Genomic DNA, 18,256 nt, shown 5'->3' with positions numbered 1-18,256 from the left:
TGGCTTGGGTAGCTCTTTGCTGTGGTGTGGAAGAGATGAGGTAAATGACTTACTTTTGCTATCTAAGTGAGTTCTAGTATACAGTATCTGTTATTGGGGAAAAAACTTTCTTTTTTTTTTTGTAAAGATTTTATTTATTTATTTGACAGGCAGAGATCACAAGTAGGCAGAGAGGCAGGCAGAGAGAGAGGAAGGGAAGCAGGCTCCCTGCTGAGCAGATAGCCCAATGTGGAGCTTGATCCCAGGACCCTGATCATGACCTGAGCCAAAGACAGAGGTTTCAACCCACTGAGCCACCCAGCCCCAAAACAGCTGTTTCTTAATAAGATGTCCAAGTGATAACTGTTTTATCTTTTTTTTTCTTTTTTTTTTTTAAAGATTTTATTTTTTTTATTTATCTGACAGAGAGAGATTACAAGTAGGCAGAGAGGCAGGCAGAGAGAGAGGAGGAAGCAGGCTCCCTGCTGAGCAGAGAGCCCGATGCGGGACTCGGTCCCAGGACCCTGAGATCATGACCTGAGCCGAAGGCAGTGGCTTAACCCACTGAGCCACCCAGGCGCCCCGATAACTGTTTTTTCTAGACTATCAGGCCTATTAGTGATAATAAATCTATCAGCCATCTCCTTTTTTTTTTTTTTGGTTCAGTAGGCGCCATGTCCAGCATGGAAGCCCAAGGTGGAGCTTGAGCTTCCAACCCTGAGATCAAGACCTGAGCTGAAATCCAGGAGTAGGCCGCCCAACCAGCCGAGCCACCCCAGGCTCCCCCATCCCCTCTCCTTTTAAACAAAACCAGACAAACACATGATGAGAAAAAATGGAGTAAAAATATTGGCTGGGTCTTACGAGTAGGATGAGTGACTTTATGAGATAATATGATGACAGTTTTATTCTAAGATTTTTATTTTTGGCCTAATACAGGAATGTTAAAAAAAGGCTTTCCATGAAAATTAGAAAATTGTACTTGAAACTAAAAATTTAGAAGGGGGGAAACCTTAAACCCAGCTTAAAGGAAACCCATGAGACAGTGACTCAGTGACTAATTCAGGAGAGAACACTATTATTTAACAGAGGGCCCAAGCTACCAATTGCCACAAAGTCTTGATTTTCACACACACACACACACACACACACACTGCAAATAAATGTGTGTGTATGTTTGCTAGCAGCTTTTCTTCTTGAATTTTGAGATAATTTTAGACCTCCCGAAGAGTTATAATACTAGTGGTTTCTGTATGCTCTTCACTGAACTTCCCCTTATGTTAACATCTTCTAGAACCATAGAACAATTGTCAAATTAAGAAATTAACCTTGATACAATACTGTTAACTAGAGAGTTTATAAAAAGTACAGATTTTCTTTTTTTTTTTTCTTCCACTGATGTCCTTTTACTGTTCCAAGATCCCATGCAGAATTCTACTTTGCATTTAGTTGTCATGTCTCCATAGTGTCCTCCTAGTCTGTGACAGTGTATCATGACGCCTGATGTCATAATGTGTTTCTGGTGTTGTTAACCTTAATTGCTATCTAAGGTGGTATCTGCTAGGATTCTCTACTGTAAAATTCCTACATTTTTCTTCGTGATGACAAAATATTCGCTGGAGATTCTTTGAGACTATGCAAATGTTTCTGCTTAAACTACTGCCCACTTATTTTCATGTCCACTGCCAGATCTTGCTTGTGTCAGTTCCTGCTGTGGTGTTTTAATGGTGATTTTCTATTTCATTTCTTCTACATTTACTAGTTGGAATTCTTCTGTAAGGAAGAGTTATCACATTTGGATTTATATTTTTAATAAGATATTCAGGTTAAATACAAACTTAGAACTTAAAGATGTAAACCATGTTAAAATGATTCCATATACCAATATCAAAGAAAGGAAAGCTTTGGTAACCTGTTTCAGAAAATATAATGAGCTTAAGAAGGAAAATAGTATTTATCATTTGGGAGTTTGGTTCAATATTTGACCTGGTATTGATTCCAGACTGAATTCAAAATTTTCTTGGAGTTTCACATCTGGACTTTCTAAGAGTATCTAAATTTATATTACTTTGAGAATAGTTTTTGTCAAAGTCTTGAATAAAGTTACCCAGACCCAGCATGTTAAATACAGCTATGTCTTCTTTATAATAAACCATTATTGTTTCACATATAAATGCCAGTATAAATGTTTAGACAAATACGCCCTAATGAAGTATATGGATGGTGGGTTATGCTTGTCTCTACATTGTTGGGGTGGAATTCTTCTAAATGCTTTCAAAAATAGGGTTTTGAAAACAGTTCTTTAGTGGTTAATGTAATACCGTTAAAGGTAGACAGATTTAAAATGAAGTTGAAGACTGTAGATTAAATTGTCATTTACAAAAAAGATTTTGGGGAGATGGATAGTTGATGACTTTTTCATCAACTTTTTCATCCTTTTTTTTTTTTTTCTACTTTAGTTATAAGCTTAAAGACTGAAATAATTCTATGGAAGTTATAAGGGTAAAGAGTCAATTCTGTGACGAAGGCCATGCTCCTGCTCCCAGTCCCTTGTTTTCTTCTAAAAAAGCAAGTGCTTTCAATGGAGTTTTTAACAAATTCTCTCCATATTTTTGTGTTGTCCTATTGTTTTTTTTAGTTGCTATATCACTTACTACTGCTCTAATCTTTATTATTTCCTTCCTTGTGCTGCTTTTAGGTCTTGTTTGTTGTTTTTTTCCCTAGCTTCTTTAGGTGTTATCTCCATATTTAAAATTTTTATTTTTGTTTTAAACTTTTTTTTTTTTTTTTTTTTTTTAAGTAATCTCTACACCCAGTGTGTGGCTTGAACTTACAACCCCAAGATCGAGAGTTGCACACTCTACCAACTGAGCCAGCCAGGCACCTTTCCATATTTTTTAATGACACAATTGTATTGCTTCTTTTATTTATCCATTTTTAAGTCATTTCTACTAATTTTCTATTATAGAAGCTGAAGGTTTAGGTTTATCTCTCTGCTCTTACCATACAAGCATCTCAGTCCTCATCCTCCAAAACTCAAAATCCCCACCCCCAAATGTAGTTGTATATGATTTTGTTTTATGTTTGTTTTATATGATGGCCACGTAAATGCTAACCAGAGCTGTCATGTTGTAAACTGTGATTACTTTTCCTTTCCTGAACAACTCCTTTTTTTCCCTGCAGTTAATCATTTGTGTTATTTATTGAGTTTGCTCATGAGTACTTATAGCTAATTTGACCTCAAACCCTCCATCATTTGTGTAAATCATACAAGATGTTCAGACAGACATTTTACCAATTTCATACTCCTGGAGAAGTCTACCCTGGAGCGTTCTGACCGGATAACTGGTATGTTCTGATTGCTAATTATCATTCTGGGATCTTCTACTTATCTTGGGGATTCTTTTTGCTTCTCCTTTTGGTTTCCTGTTTTCTGTACTTTATGTCCTTCTCTTAATTTATTCCCTCAGTTTGGTGGAATGTTCTCCAGTAGCTTCCTGCAAAAGGGTGCAGGAGAAATAGTTTTTTTTTTTATATCTTACATATTTGAAAATGTGTTTTCATGATCCTTTGTATAAAACCCTTCACTGTGGAAGCTTGTATGATATTTTTGTCCCCGGTGTTCTGAAATTTCCTAACAGTGTAGCTTTGGTGTGGGTCTGTTTTTGTGCATTTTACTGGGAACATTTCATTCTGGAAACTCGTAGCCCAAGTCCTATGACATTGTCTTGATTTTGTTAATTTTTCGCCTCCATCACCCTCATCTGTTAACTCTTTCTAGAATTTCTGCTGTTTCTGTTATAGACCTCTTAGACTGGTTCCTTTTTTATTTATTTATTTTTTAAAGGGAGAGAGGGAGAGAGCACGGGGTGGGACAGAGGGAGAGAGAGAAGCTTAAGCAGGCTCCATGCTCAGTGCAGAGCCGGGCACAGGGCTCAGTCTCAAGATTATGAAATCATGACCTGAGCCAAAATCAAGAGTCAGATGCTTAATCCAGTAAGCCACCCAGGCACCCCTAGACTGGTTCTTTGATTCACTTTTCTTTTTTACTTTTTGCCTTTCTGTTGTACTTTGTGGGAGGTTTATTCACCTTTATCTTCTAAATCTTCATTAAATTTTATATTTCTACTATATATTTTTAAATTTTAAGAATTTTTTGTTCTCTGTTTTACTTTTGTGGTTGTAGCATCTTCCATCTGTGAGGACTATTAATGATAATTTCTCGGTGTTTCCTTTTTACGGAATAATGGATTCCCTCCATAATTGCTTTTCCCTTTCTTTTTTGATCTCCATCTTTATCAGGTTAGAGATATTTTCTCAGCTGTCTGTTAGTTCTTGGTTGCATTTTCCAGTATTTTACTAGAGACCCAAAATTGTTCCTAGAAAATTCTTCCTCACTCTATCATTTTTATTTTTTCATAATCTTTGTCAGAAGGGAATAGCTCTTTTAAATCTGAAATTAGGAAGGGAGGATTATCTGAATAATTTTCATTCCTGTGTGTAAACAGGAGGTTTTATACTCCATGTAGCTTTTCTCACCAGGAATAGTGGGCACATTTGTTGTCATGAAATGTGAGGCAGAGGAGGTATCAGCTCTGAGAGGGAGGGTTTAGGGGTTTCTGGGATCAGCGCACATTTTCTGTCTGCCAACTCTTTTTTTTTTTTTTTAAAGATTTTATTTATTTATTTGACAGAGAGAAATCACAAGTAGACGGAAAGGCAGGCAGAGAGAGAGAGGGAAGCAGGCTCCCCGATGAGCAGAGAGCCAGATGTGGGACTCGATCCCAGGACCCTGAGATCACGACCTGAGCCGAAGGCAGCAGCTTAACCCACTGAGCCATCCAGGCGCCCCACCCACTGAGCCATCCAGGCGCCCCACCCACTGAGCCATCCAGGCGCCCCTGTCCGCCAACTCTTAAATATCCTTTTATTTTGCAATATATACTTCGTCTTCATTGGCTAATGTTAAGAGTAGTATTGGCTGATAGATTATAGGACTCCTAGTTACATTTGGATTTCACATAAATAACAAATCATTTTTTAAATGATTATGTTCCAAATATTGTATGGGCCATACCAGTGTTAAAAATAACTGTTTTCCTGAAATTCAGATTTACTGGAGGAGGTACTGTATTTTTTGAAGTTCTGAGATACTGGTAGGTTCCCATGTAGTTTTAAGAAAATGCACAGCTTTCATGTACTCTTCACCTGGTTTCCGGCAATGGTAATATTTTGCAAAACTTAACTGCAGTGTCACAGCCAGCATACTGACCCTGTTACAGTCAAGAGACAGAACAGTTCCACCACCACATTTATTCTTACTATTGACATTCCACAGGCACACATACTTCTCCTTTCCCGGCACATTAACCCTGTGGCAATCACTAATCTGTTTTCCATTTCCAAATTTTGCCATTTTGAGGATGTTATATAAGTAGAATTGTGCAGTATTGTAACCATCAGAGATTGGCCGTTTTTCCCTCAGGATACTTCTCTTGAGATTCATTCAAGTGGTTTCATTCAGTAGTTCTTTTTCATTGCTGAGTAGTAGTCTGTGAGATAGATGTATCACAATTTAACTTCACCCACTGAAGACATCTGAGTTGTTTCCTGTTTGGGACTATTAGGAATAAAGCTGCTATGTACAATCATGTACAGGTTTTTGTGTGGACATGGTTTTCATTTCTTTGGGGAAACATACTCAGGAATGCAGCTCTGGGCCATAGTGTAGTTGCATGTTTAATTTTGTAGGAAATTACCAAACTTCTCCAGAGTGGCTGTACCATTTTACATTCGCACCAGCATGGATGAATTTCTCTGCACCCTTGCCAGTATTTGATGGTGTCACTACTTTTTATTTTAGGCATTCTGATAGATGTGTAATAATACCTCATTGTGGTTTAATTTGCATTTCCTTAATAGTTAATTATGTTGAACATCTTTGCATGTGCTTATTTGCCACCTGTGTATTCTCTCCCATGAAATATCTGTGTGTCGCTTTGCTCATTTTAGGGGGATTTATTTTAATAAGCTGCTTATTTTAGAATAGATTTACAGAAAACTTAGGATGCTAGCGTTCCTTGATACTCTACGTTTTGTTAACACTTTAAATTAGTATTGTACATTTGATACAATTAATGGACCGATAAACATAGATTCTCATTAACTAAAATGCATACTTTTTTCAGATTTCCTTAGTTTTTACCTAACATCCTTTTCCTTTTCCAGGATCCCATTCAGAATACCACATTACATTTAGTCATCATATCTTCTTAGGAGCCTCTTGGCTGTGACAGTTTCTCAGACTTTCCTTGTTTTCGATGACCATGACCATCTTGAGGAGCACTGTCAGATATTTTGTAGACTGCCCCTCAACTGGGATTTGTCTCATGTTTTTCTCATATACATTGGGGCTGTTGGTCTTTGGGAGGAAGACTGCAGAGGTTAAGTGTCCATCTCATCATATATCAAATAACTTATACTGTTGATGTTAACCATAATCACCTGGCTGAGGTAGGGTTTGTTAGGTTTCTCCACCATAAAATTAACATTCTTTTCCCCTTTTTCATACTGTTCTCTTTTGGAAGGAAGTCATTATACATAACGCCATGCTTAAGGACTAGGGAGTTACCCTCCACCTCTTCTCAATTTATTTATACATAAATTATTTGGAATTTCCTTGGAAGGGGTATTTTGTCTGTTCTCCCATTTGTTTATTTAATCAATTTATATCAGTATGAATTTATAGATATTTTATACTTTGTTTATGATCTAATACTGCCTTAATTATTTTGTTGCTCATATTGTCTTGCTTTGGCCATTTGGGAGCTCTCTCCGTTGTGTCCTTTTGACATTACCTCCATCATTGTGTGTGACTTTTTTTTTTTTTTTAACCCCCTTCCCTTTCTGGCACCAGAAGAATCTCCAGGCTCATCCTGTATATTTCCTGTTCTAATCTTAGAATCAGTTATTTCTCCAAGAAACTCTGGTTCCTGTTACTGAAAAATGGTATTGAAACCAAACTTGGGCTCCATCATCTTCACTGCTGAGTTTTCAGAATTCTTTTTTTTGGCTAGAGACAAGTCCCTTGTCGGATGTGTGGTTTGCAGATATCTTATCCTGGTCTGCAACGTGGCTGTTCATCCTCTTAACCAGAGTCCTTCCCAGAGCAAAACTTTTTAATTTTGAAGCAATCCTGTTTATCATTTTTATTCCTTTTAAGGAGTGGACTTTTGGTGTCAAGTCTCTTAAGAACTCCTGGTTTATTTAACCATAGTTCCTGAAGATGTTCTGTTTTTTTCTAAAAGTGGTAAATTTTACATTTACGTTTGCTACATTTACATTGGCTCTAAAGGGTAGGAAAAAGTCTTCCTCAACTCTCAAGGTCTCCCAGCTGGACTAAGAATTAAATTTACATGGGACAGATTAATAGGAGAAAAACACCGAAGTATTATTACAAGTGTGCATGGAGGCCCCATAATGAAATTGAGACCTCAAGAAGTGACTAAGGCAGGCAGTATTTATACTTTTTAGACAGACACAAATTTGTGAGGACCTGACAGGACAAAGAAAATTTAACTTTAGGAGGTTCAGTTAGTCAGGAATTCTGAACAGAATTTGGGCTGTGGTAGTCAATTAGTAAAAAGTAACAAGGGTTGTTTACACAGCCTTCTTGGCTGTAAATTTCCCATGATTTAGGATGTCTCTTGTACCTCCTGGTGCAGGGAGGGTCCCTTTCACCTGGAAGACTTATTTCCTGCTTTCAGGGGGCAGAGGAAGGTCTGAACGTCCTTGCACAGCCTGTCTCTCTTTTTTTTTTTTTTTAAGATTTTATTCATTTATTTGACAGAGAAATCACAAGTAGACAGAGAGGCAGACAGAGAGAGAGAGAGAAGCAGGCTCGCTGCTGAGCAGAGAGCCCAATGCGGGACTCGATCCCAGGACCCTGAGATCATGACCTGAGCCAAAGGCAGCGGCTGAACCCACTGAGCCACCCAGGCGCCCCCAGCCTATCTCTTAAGTAACTTTTATTTTAAAGATTTTATTTGAGAGCACAAGCAGGCAGAGGGGCAGAGAGAGAGGCAGAAAGAAAGGGAACCCAATGCAGGGCTTGGTCCCAAGGGATGAAGACCTGAGCGGAAGGCAGCCACTTAACCAACTGAGCCACCCAGGCCCCCTTAAGTAACTTTTATTTTTAAATAATCAGTATGTCAACATGGCCTATGGTAGGGCTGCCTGCTTTTGGCCTCTGCAGCTCAGTCTGACAATCCTAGCCAACAGGAAGCTTTTTGTCTTGATGGAAACCTCCAAGAGCTAGAGGAGAGCCAGCCTGGCATACAGCTTAAAGTGAAGTTCTCAGGTTATCAGCCCCCAAAACAGCCCTCCTTGCAAGAAGACAGAAAAACCATAAGGGATGCATAAATCACTTTCCTCAAAGTAAAAACATTATAAGATTATTAAAACTGAGGGCAGGAACTATTCAGTTATGGCTATAAAGTAATACAATGCATTTTCATGAATGATAAGTGGACTTCAAAAATCACCAACTTTGGGTTGGAGGAGAACATCACACTATTAATCACTAAGGTTTCTTCTACTTCTAACATTCTTTTTTTTTTTTTAAGATTTTATTTATTTATTTGACAGAGAGAGATTACAAGTAGACAGAGAGGCAGAGAGAGAGGAGGAAGCAGGCTCCCTGCTGAGCAGAAAGCCTGATGCGGGACTCGATCCCAGGACCCTGAGATCATGACCTGAGCCGAAGGCAGCGGTTTAAGACCCACTGAGTCACCCAGGCGCCCTAACATTCTTATTTTATAAACAAAGTGGTATAGCCAAAATTATAGCTCGGGTCTTGTGTTTCTTGATTTAAACACCTTGCCTCATAGCAACAGCCTGTATATTCTAGATTAAAATGTAGATTCATGACCCCTCTGATTAAACTCTTCTAGTCAATCAGAATCTTTGGCTGTTGGATCTAAAAATCTACATTTTAAAAGAATCTACTTAGCGAGGCACCTGGGTGGTTCAGGTGGTTAAGCATCTGCCTTGGCTGGGGTCATGATCCCGGGGTCCTGGGATGGAGTGCCTCATTGGGCTCCTTGCTCTGCTGGGGAACCTGCTTCTCCCTCTGCCTACCGCTCCCCCGGCTTGTGCTCTTTCTCTCTGTTAAATAAATAAAATAAAAATAATCTACTTATCATATTCTTCCATTCATTAAAGTTTGAGAATCACTTTCACAGCCTGAAGTCCTGTTGTTCTTTTATAGTCAGAGTATCCAAGACAACTGTGGCGTGTTCTCAAACTCGGGATGCCTAGCTGTCCACCAGGGATTGAGGACTTCTGCCTCTAAAAACTACCTTATCCTTATACCTAATGCCTTGATAGGCACTCAACACATACAATTTGAATACTGAAATATGGTTTATTTTGGAAAGAAATGGGAATTCAAAATCGAGGCCTCACAATATTTCCTACTTTGGATATGAAATCCGGTTGTTTTATGACCTCATCAGACTCCTGCTTTTGTTCTTTAGGCAATTAGCATTATCTTTTGTATTGGAGCATGGAATCAGCAAACTGCCTAGCACGAGAGACCAAATGTAACCTACTGCCTGCTTCTGTAAACAAAGACACAGCCACACTCATGGCTTTACCTATTGTCTCTGGCTGCTTTGTGCTACAGTGGGAGATCCGTTCAGTTGTGACAGAAACCTTATGCCCCACAGAGCTGAAACCGTTATCCGGCCCTTTACAGAAAAAAGTTCGCTGCCCCCCTCCACTAGAGGGAAAAAAAGAAAAAAGGAATTTGTTTCAGATTTTGCCTTTTTAAGGTTTTTTTTTTTTTTTCCCCTCCCCTGGTAAAAGATCTGATGTACAGCTGCTAACAACAGCTAGTGAAAATTAACTGGGATTTTTTTGAGCACTTTACCATAAAATATTCTCTTTTTCTGAACCTATCTACCTACTGAGCCTTCTTGGGAACCTAAAGTTTGTACTAGTTAAGGGAATGTTTCTCAAAGGTCTCAAGTAGATCCCATACTCTCTGCCTCTAAATCATCTGGAGTGCTTATTTAAAATGCAGATTCCTGAATCCCACCAAAGACCTAGTATGTGAGAATTTCTGGGGGGTATACCTGGACTTTTGATAACTCCTTCTTTTGTAGCTATCAATGTATCTGGCTCCTGTCTCTGTCATGACACTCAAGATATATTTATTTGTTTACCTGCTTGTCTCAGGACTGTGAACTCCTTCAGGGTAGGTATTGTGTTATTCATTACTTTTATATTCAGGGCTGCAGGCTGGGCACATTTAATTGCTATAGTTCTCAAAGGTAGTCCACGCATGCTGGGGCTCCTTTCAGGGATCATGAGATCAAAACTATTAAATTTATACATGATTTGCTTTTTTTGCTGTGTTTCTGACATTTGCACTGTTGATGCAAAAGCAGTCGTGGGTAAAACTGCTGGCAGCTTAGCAAGAATTAAGGCAGTGGAAATAAATTGTACTGTCAGTCATTGTATTGTGCACTGCCATGCGTTCATAATAAAAATAGTGCCCATTTCACTTAAGAATACTGTTCATGAAGTAAAAATTACTAATTTTATTGAATATTAACCCTTGGGGCACCTGGGTGGCTCAATTGGTTAAGTGTCTGCTTTTGGCTCTGGTTGTGATCCCAGGGTCCTGGGATTGAGCCCCACATCAGGCTCCCTGCGGGAAGTCTTTCTCCCTCTCCCTTCCCCAGTTCATGCTCTCTCTCGCTTGTTCTCTCTCTCAAATAAATAAATAAAACCTTAAAAAAAAAATAACCCTCGCATTCACACCTTTTTCATATTCTGTGTGACAAAATAGTATGCATAAAACAGTTCTGCATACTGAAGTATGCTGGTCTGTTGAGGAAAAAGCACTTAACAGGTGATTTGAATTGGTAACTGAACTAGCTACTCTGTTTTTTGTGGATCTTCATTTTTACTTAAAAGTACAAAAGAAGGGGCGCCTTCGTGGCTCAGTTGGTTAAGCATCTGCCTTCAGCTCAGGTCGTGATTCCGGGATCCTGGGATCAAGCCCGCATCAGGCTCCCTGCTCAGTGAGGAACCTGTTTCTCCTTCTCCCTCTGCTTGCTCTTCTACTACTTGTGCTCTCTTTCTCTGTCAAATAAATAAATAAAATCTTAAAAAAAAATACAATGGAGAATTAGGGCAAGTCAGATTTAGCTATTTGACAGAGCATCTCTTGAAAATAAAGTGAGCTTGTTACTTCAAGGAAAACAACTGATAGTATTTGTTGCCAATGATAAAATATGACCTTTCAAGACAAAGCAGACTTTAGAGAACTTTCATTTGCTTAGAGCTTGACAGCTTCCCAATACTTAAAGGCTCTTCTAATGAGACTGGTGAAAATAAAAAATATATATATATGTGTGTATATATATATATGTATATATATATATAATATAATGAAATTATATAATGAAATGTGTTAACATTTGGGGGACTGAATAGAATAGTAAACTGATATTTTCCAAATAACCAATGCTTGATGTCCGAAATCATGTATAGGTAAAAGATCCATTTAAAGTGCAAGATAGACCAATGGGTTTTAATGTTTTGGAGTACAAAATATTCACTGATAGGTTTTCAGGTTCCATATTGCAACTAACCTTTAAGAAGCCACCATTTGTTGAACTTTAGTGTAGCATTAAAAAGAACAGCCATAATTGTCTGAAGAGGCTATTAAAATACTTCTTCCTTCTCCAACTACATAGTTGAAGGAGGCTGGGTTTTCTTCATATACTTCAACCAAAACTAAAGTTGTAATTTGAATGCAGAAGAAAATATGAGAATCTAACAATTTTCTATTAAACCAGACGTTAAGGAAATTTATAAAAATGTAAAGCAATGTCCTGCTTTCCCCTGATTTTTTTCATTTTGGAAAGTTACTTTTCCATTAAAAAATTCATTTACAAGAAATGGGTTTTTAATGTTATTTTAAATGAATTAATAAACATTTAAATTTAATTTCTAGTAAACAGTGATAGATACAACCTAAATAACAGTACACTTTAGGGTCCTCAACAAAGGAAAAACCACTGATATCGAGGATACAGAGATTTGGAGACAGAGGACCTAAATTCAAGGTCTGATTATGTCACTTAAACGAGTTTAGGTAATTACTTAGGTCCAGCCTCTGAAGACAAACACTATGTTTGCTATTTTGGCTCCATCATGTACCAATAGTCTGACTTTGGAGAAGTCATTTTAACCTCTGTCAATAGGGAGAACTATAGTCTGTACTTAAAGTTGCGGTGAGGACTAAATGGAATTACACTATGTCATCGTGCTTGGACAAAAATATCTCGTTTCCAGCCTCTTGTGCAGCTTTTAAATTGGTGAAGCTCACCTCTACATTTTTTTTTAGACGTATGTTTTGGCAGCCTCGAAATCCTAAGAAACGTAAGCGGGAGGGGGCAAAGCCCCATAGATAAGGTTTTTTGTTGTTGTTGTTGTTTTTTGTTTGTTTGTTTGTTTTTTCTTCAAATGCCAACGGTATCCATTCTCTACACCCAGAAATGGAAACTGCTGCTTGCGCCCTATTGTCCAATTGCTCGCCAGGGGCGTGGCATCTGCGTCTCTTTCGGGCCTCGGCATCTTTCCTGGCCCCTTAGTACAGTTAGCCAGAGTAGTACCAGGGTCAGCGCGTCTCTTCCCATCTAGTCTTCTAGTCTAACAAGTGAGGGGGCTGGGCTGGTTAATTCTGAAGAAGCTTTCTTTCACTGAAACTCAAAATGCTCCTATGCACCTACAACGTCTTATCCCCCATCCCCGCCTTTCAAAGACCTCCGACCTCAGACGGAGATACCGCGCGCCATCTGGGAGCGGAGGGCACGCCCCACGCACCGCCCGCGCGCCCGGCGCTTCGGCTCCCTGCCCGCAGGAAGGAGCCACATCTCGCGCGATTCCTTCTACCTCTCGCGGCACTTCCGGCCAGTCTCCTGCGGCCCTCCTTGCCCCACCCATCGTTTCCACGCCGCGGTCCGCACCCCCTCACCTCTGCTCTCCGTAGCCCGACCCGCTGCTCGCCCGCTGGGAGCGCAGTGGAGCCCAGTGTTGGGCCGGAGCCTGGCGGGGCCGCAGGCTCCGCCCTACTGCGCTCCGCCCCGCCTGGGCTCGGGGGAAAGGCCGCCGCGGGGACATGTCGTGCCCCCCTCAGCGAGGGCAGGAGTGTGTGAAAGGCAGCGGGGCTGTCAGGTGAGCCCGCGACGGCGTGTTGGGGTGGGCGGCTGGGCGGAGGGAGGCCATTGGGCTGCGGGTTGGAGGCATTGCGGGATGGGGATGCCGGTGGCGGAGGAGGACGCGATGCCTGAGGCAGAGAAGAGAGGTGCTCTGTGGACCACCACGGTGGCGCGGAGCGGGGAAGTGACCTCAATCCGGGTGAAGGGGCCAGGCTTGCCTTAGTACGGACTGCGCATCGGTGGCTCCGCTCCTCTCTGCAGGGCTGGAAGCGGGAGGAGGCAAGTCCCCGAGCTCTGAGGTCCCATATCTGGGCTGCAGGAGGCCCAGGGTTGTGGGGGGAGAGGGACGCGCCAAGGTGGCGGAGGTAAATTGGTGTCAGGAAGAAAGGTGAAGCGGCCGAAAGCCTGGAGAGCGTTCGCCCGGAGGAGGCCAGGTGTTTGCCATCCCGCTGCTCTCGGTGCTAAGATACCAATAATGCTCATTCCCCTCAAACTGAGTACACTCGCGTGTGTGAAGTGTTCCTTGCCTGGTGGTCTGAGTGTTGAAGGGGTAGGACCACACAGGTCAGAGTCGTGTTTGAGAGAAGGAGGCGTTTGAGGTCACTTGTTACTTTTCTCCTGAGACTTGGACGGTGGGAGTGGGTGCGCGCGTGCGCATAGTGGCTCAAACTAGGGTTCGTGTTTTCAGAATTTGTGCCCTAGTCACTAATTAAGTACACTTCAAGGATCAATAGAAGGTGACAGGATCTTAAGTGAATAGTTTTACTTTCAGTATTTTAAGATTCCGATAAGCATGTAAGTGTGTAATGATAGGGGCCTGGAGCCTAACATCTAGGTGTTATTAAGACAGGTGGAGTAAATTTTTTGCCTTTAGTAATAGATTTAGATTGAAATTGGGGTAAGATGTTTTGTTGCAATCAAATTTTTGACCATGTGTTTCTTCTGATTCTGGGTTTGTCTTTTTTTTTTTTTAAGTCATTTTAATTTTATTATTTTAAAAATTGTATTTATTCGAAAGACAGAGAGAGAGTGAGCAAGAGCAGGAGCAGGGGAAGGAGCAGAGGGAGAAGGAAACTTCCCGCTGAGCAGGGAGCCCAGTGTCATGCAGGGCTCCAGAGCCAAGGGCCTTGAGATCATGACCTGAGCCAAACGCAGGTGCTTAACTGGCAGAATCATCCAGGGCCCCCTCTGGTTTGTCTATATTAAAGCCACGCAGTTTTCTGAGAGAATTGGGAAATCAGTGTAAGGTGGTTGGACTGACTATAAAAAGCGTTTTGTTTAGACCTCCCCCTCAAATTCAGCTGTTAATTTGCATGTTATTTCTGTATTCAGTTGTGTGGCCCCTTGAGATTTTCTTTTCCAGAAATGACACCTTAAAATGACCAGTTGTGTGTGTGTGTGAGAGAGAGAAATTTCACTTTTAGTAGAAGAAAAATGATTTTTCCCAATAGTTTTCTTGTATCTTGTCTTTTAGAGAGCGAAATGTCATCAGTGGAATCACACCAGGAACAATTGTCCCAGTCAGATCCATCCCCATCACCAAACTCATGTAGTTCCTTTGAGCTGCTAGACATGGACACTGGCAGTTTGTATGAGCCAGTTTCTCCTCATTGGTTTTATTGTAAAATAATAGATTCTAAGGAGACATGGATTCCTTTCAACTCTGAGGATTCGCAGCAGCTGGAAGAGGCATATGGATCTGGTAAGATGGAAATGACTTCTGATAGATTAAGACTATTTCTCTCAGTCAACTATAATAGTTCTTATATTGAGTGCTATTAAAAATATTAGATTTTTTTCTAGTTTTCTCTGTAGCATTTTTTTGGGCCATTCTCTTCTGTAGCATATTTATATAGAAATAGAAGTTTTGCATTACTAACCAATCACATTATAATATTTAAGAATTTGGTTTATATTTGAAAACAGTACTTAATATAATTTCTGCATAGTTATCTAATTATATTTCTTATATTCTAACATGTTTCAGTTTTTGTTTATGAAGAATGGAGGCATGTCACATTGCAAAAAAATGAATTCTAACTTGTTACTTGTTTTTTCTTCCTTTATGAAACAAGAATGATGCTGGTAACTTTTATCATTATGATGGTCATGGTTGTTAATTTACTTTTTGGCCTCTCAAGAAAAAATTCAGAAAGCCTTATATACTTTGTTTAACGGGACACTACTGTCTCAGAAAAAGAACAAAACAGTATTTGGGTATTATTTTTTTCATGTTTCATTAAAACCAAGAATGGTTTTGATGGTTTGTGAATTAGTTAAAAAATATCAATTCCATTTTGTTTAATGTTTAGGCAAGTAGAATATGTTCATTCTTAGGTCTCATTGCATTATTTAGAGTATAACTCAGAATTGTATTTTGGGAGGTTTATTTTGATATATGTACTTCTTTCCCCCTTTGCAATCCTTGATAGGAAAAGATTGTAATGGGAGAGTTGTCCCCACTGATGGGGGCAGATATGATGTGCATTTGGGGGAGAGGATGCGGTATGCTGTATACTGGGATGAGCTTGCATCAGAAGTGAGACGATGTACCTGGTTTTACAAAGGAGACAAAGATAATAAGTATGTTCCCTACTCAGAGAGCTTCAGCCAAGTATTAGAGGTATTCCTTTGAGCCCTTTTGACTTATTTTCATTTTTTTCTTCTTCTATTTAGTAGTCTTTTTTCTTGTGACTTGTTTTTGTGAAATTTCTAGAAAGAGTTTATTGTATCTGGATCCATTTATAGCATATCTTTTGTTAGTTTCAAAATAAAGTTTTTATTTTCAGATTTTAAAATACTATGTAGAGTGTTATGCCTTTAAGTTAAAATTTTTTCCCTGGGGCGCCTGGGTGGCTCAGTGGATTAAGCCGCTGCCTTCGGCTCAGGTCATGATCCCAGTGTCCTGGGATCAGCATCGGGCTCTCTGCTCAGCAGGGAGCCTGCTTCCCCTTCTATCTCTGCCTGACTCTCTGCCTACTTGTGATCTCTCTCTCTCTGTCAAATAAATAAATAAATAAATAAATAAATCTTTTTAAAAAAAAAATTTTTTTTCCCTAATGGTGATCATTGTTAATAATATTTAAATTATGACCACAGTATTGGTCTTTTAGCCTTTTATTTTTCTGGCTCTGGAAACAGTCTGAAATTTGCTTTCTTTGAATTGGAGTAGACATTAATATTATTGAAAGAAGTATATCAGAATATGAATAGTGATTTTCTCTAGTCTAGATGATAAAAATAAGAGGGAGTTTTGTTGCTCTATACTATTATCTGTTGTAATTTTAAAAGAATTTTCAAATATTTGATACATTGGATTTGAATATTCTTACCTAATTGTTTATCCAGCAGTATTGTTGTAAAAAAATGTTCAGTTTTAATAGAAAAGCTATTAGAGAAATCTAATGAAATGTGTTTTCTGTTAAGGAGACATACATGCTTGCTGTAACTCTGGATGAGTGGAAAAAGAAACTGGAGTCTCCTAACAGAGAAATTATTATATTACACAATCCAAAGGTAAAGCAAATTAAGCTTTCTTTCATGTGGGATTAAAGGTTAATTGCATTACTACGGAGAACTTAATTGGTTTCTTTTTCATAGGGATTCTATTTAGGATACCCTTTGGAAATTTTTACATTGCATTCACAATTATGAAACTTGTAGCCAGTGCCACCATTTTTTTTTACCTTCTTCACCTTATACAAAACAGTTTTTTTAGGGAAAATTACAACACTATAAATTAAGAATATCACTGACACATTATGTGGGCAAATTTTACATGTGTAGGGTATTATTGAAAGATCTGTTAGCCTGATTTTTTTTCTTTTTTGGCTTTATTGAGGTATAATTGACAAAAGCATAAGGTATTTAATATGTACAACATTGGCCTACTGTATTTTCAGGGTTCTCATTTCAGGCCATCAGAGTTGGGTATCAAAACTCTAGTTGAGATTTGACTATATATTCTGTCTTGAAAAACCTGTTCCTATCCCTGAGAATGTATAAATAGAGATGTCTATAATGCAGAATATATTTATTACTTTGATCTTTTTTATTTAAGCTTATGGTGCATTACCAGCCAGTTGCAGGGTCCGATGAATGGGGTTCAACACCCACTGAACAGGGTCGACCAAGGACAGTGAAGAGAGGAGTTGAGAACATTTCTGTTGACATTCATTGTGGTAATGTTAATTGTTTATTTTTTCTTCTGATGGACTTGTTTATGACTTAGGTGGGGCAGAGGGAGAAGGAGAGAGAATCTCATTGAGATTCTGCACTGAGTGTGGAGCTGGAGGTGGGGCTCCAGCTCATGACCCTGAGATCACAACCTGAGCTGAAACTTAGTCACTGAGAATCTTAATAGATGTAAAAATCTGTTTTAAAGTTGCTAAGTATATATATTGTGGGATGGGTAAAATTTGGCAGTACTAATCAAGAAGTCACTTGGTACAAATAAACTGATTTAGTCCTAATTTTAAGAAGTGTGATTCTGCCTATTTGATTAAAATTAATCAATTATTCTGGTAAAATTAATTAATCAAAAATTAATTCTGGTAACTCCTATTCTTGAAGATTGTGAACTAAGGAAAATTTTTTCAGTGAACTTTAGTAGTTATCCATTGCTATCTAGCTGGGGCCATTTATGGTTGGTTTTACATTATATTTAACTGTATTACAAAATTCCTTTTTATCTCTGAGAGGAGATGGCTTGTTTTAGTCTTCCTATAATTTAAAAAGATGAGTTTAAGGGCACCTGTCTGACTCAGTCAGGGGACTGTATGAATCCTGATCTCAGGGTTGTAAGTTCAAGCCCCATATTGGGTATAGAGATTACTTAAATAAAAACTTTAAAAAAATTAAAATACACCAGACATTATTGGTATAATTGATAAAAATGGACTATTAGATAAAAGTATTCTACCAGCGTTATGTTGCCTGAATTTGATTACTGTGGTTATTTAAAAAAATATTCTTAGGAAATATGTATTAAAGTATTTAAAGGGTTAAGTATTTAAAGAGGTATGATGTATGCAGTCTAATAA

General features: G+C 39.0%; 1 protein-coding gene across 6 annotated transcripts in view; it reads left to right on the top strand.

The window, feature by feature from the left end:
• Positions 1–13,050: 13,050 nt before the first annotated feature.
• DDHD2 (DDHD domain containing 2) overlaps positions 13,051–18,256 on the top strand; it is a 36,585-nt gene continuing 31,379 nt past the window's right edge. For 4 of the 6 annotated variants that reach the window (XR_006380989.1, XR_006380988.1, XR_006380987.1 and 1 more), the window contains exons 1-5: positions 13,051–13,230; positions 14,689–14,916; positions 15,647–15,837; positions 16,641–16,730; positions 17,275–17,395. Coding sequence is in view for 3 of the 6 variants with exons in the window: in XM_044225373.1 (XP_044081308.1) it covers positions 14,697–14,916; positions 15,647–15,837; positions 16,641–16,730; positions 17,275–17,395 (622 nt within the window). In the remaining 3 variants the exon portion in view is untranslated. The remainder of the gene's footprint in view (positions 13,231–14,688; positions 14,917–15,646; positions 15,838–16,640; positions 16,731–17,274; positions 17,396–18,256) is intronic. The other 2 variants (XM_044225372.1, XM_044225374.1) reach the window with 2 other exon arrangements.

The sequence above is a fragment of the Neovison vison genome, chromosome 11 (genome assembly GCF_020171115.1).
Source record: "Neovison vison isolate M4711 chromosome 11, ASM_NN_V1, whole genome shotgun sequence".
Classification (NCBI taxonomy): Eukaryota; Metazoa; Chordata; class Mammalia; order Carnivora; family Mustelidae; genus Neogale; species Neogale vison.
This window is presented reverse-complemented; position numbering and strand designations above follow the sequence as displayed.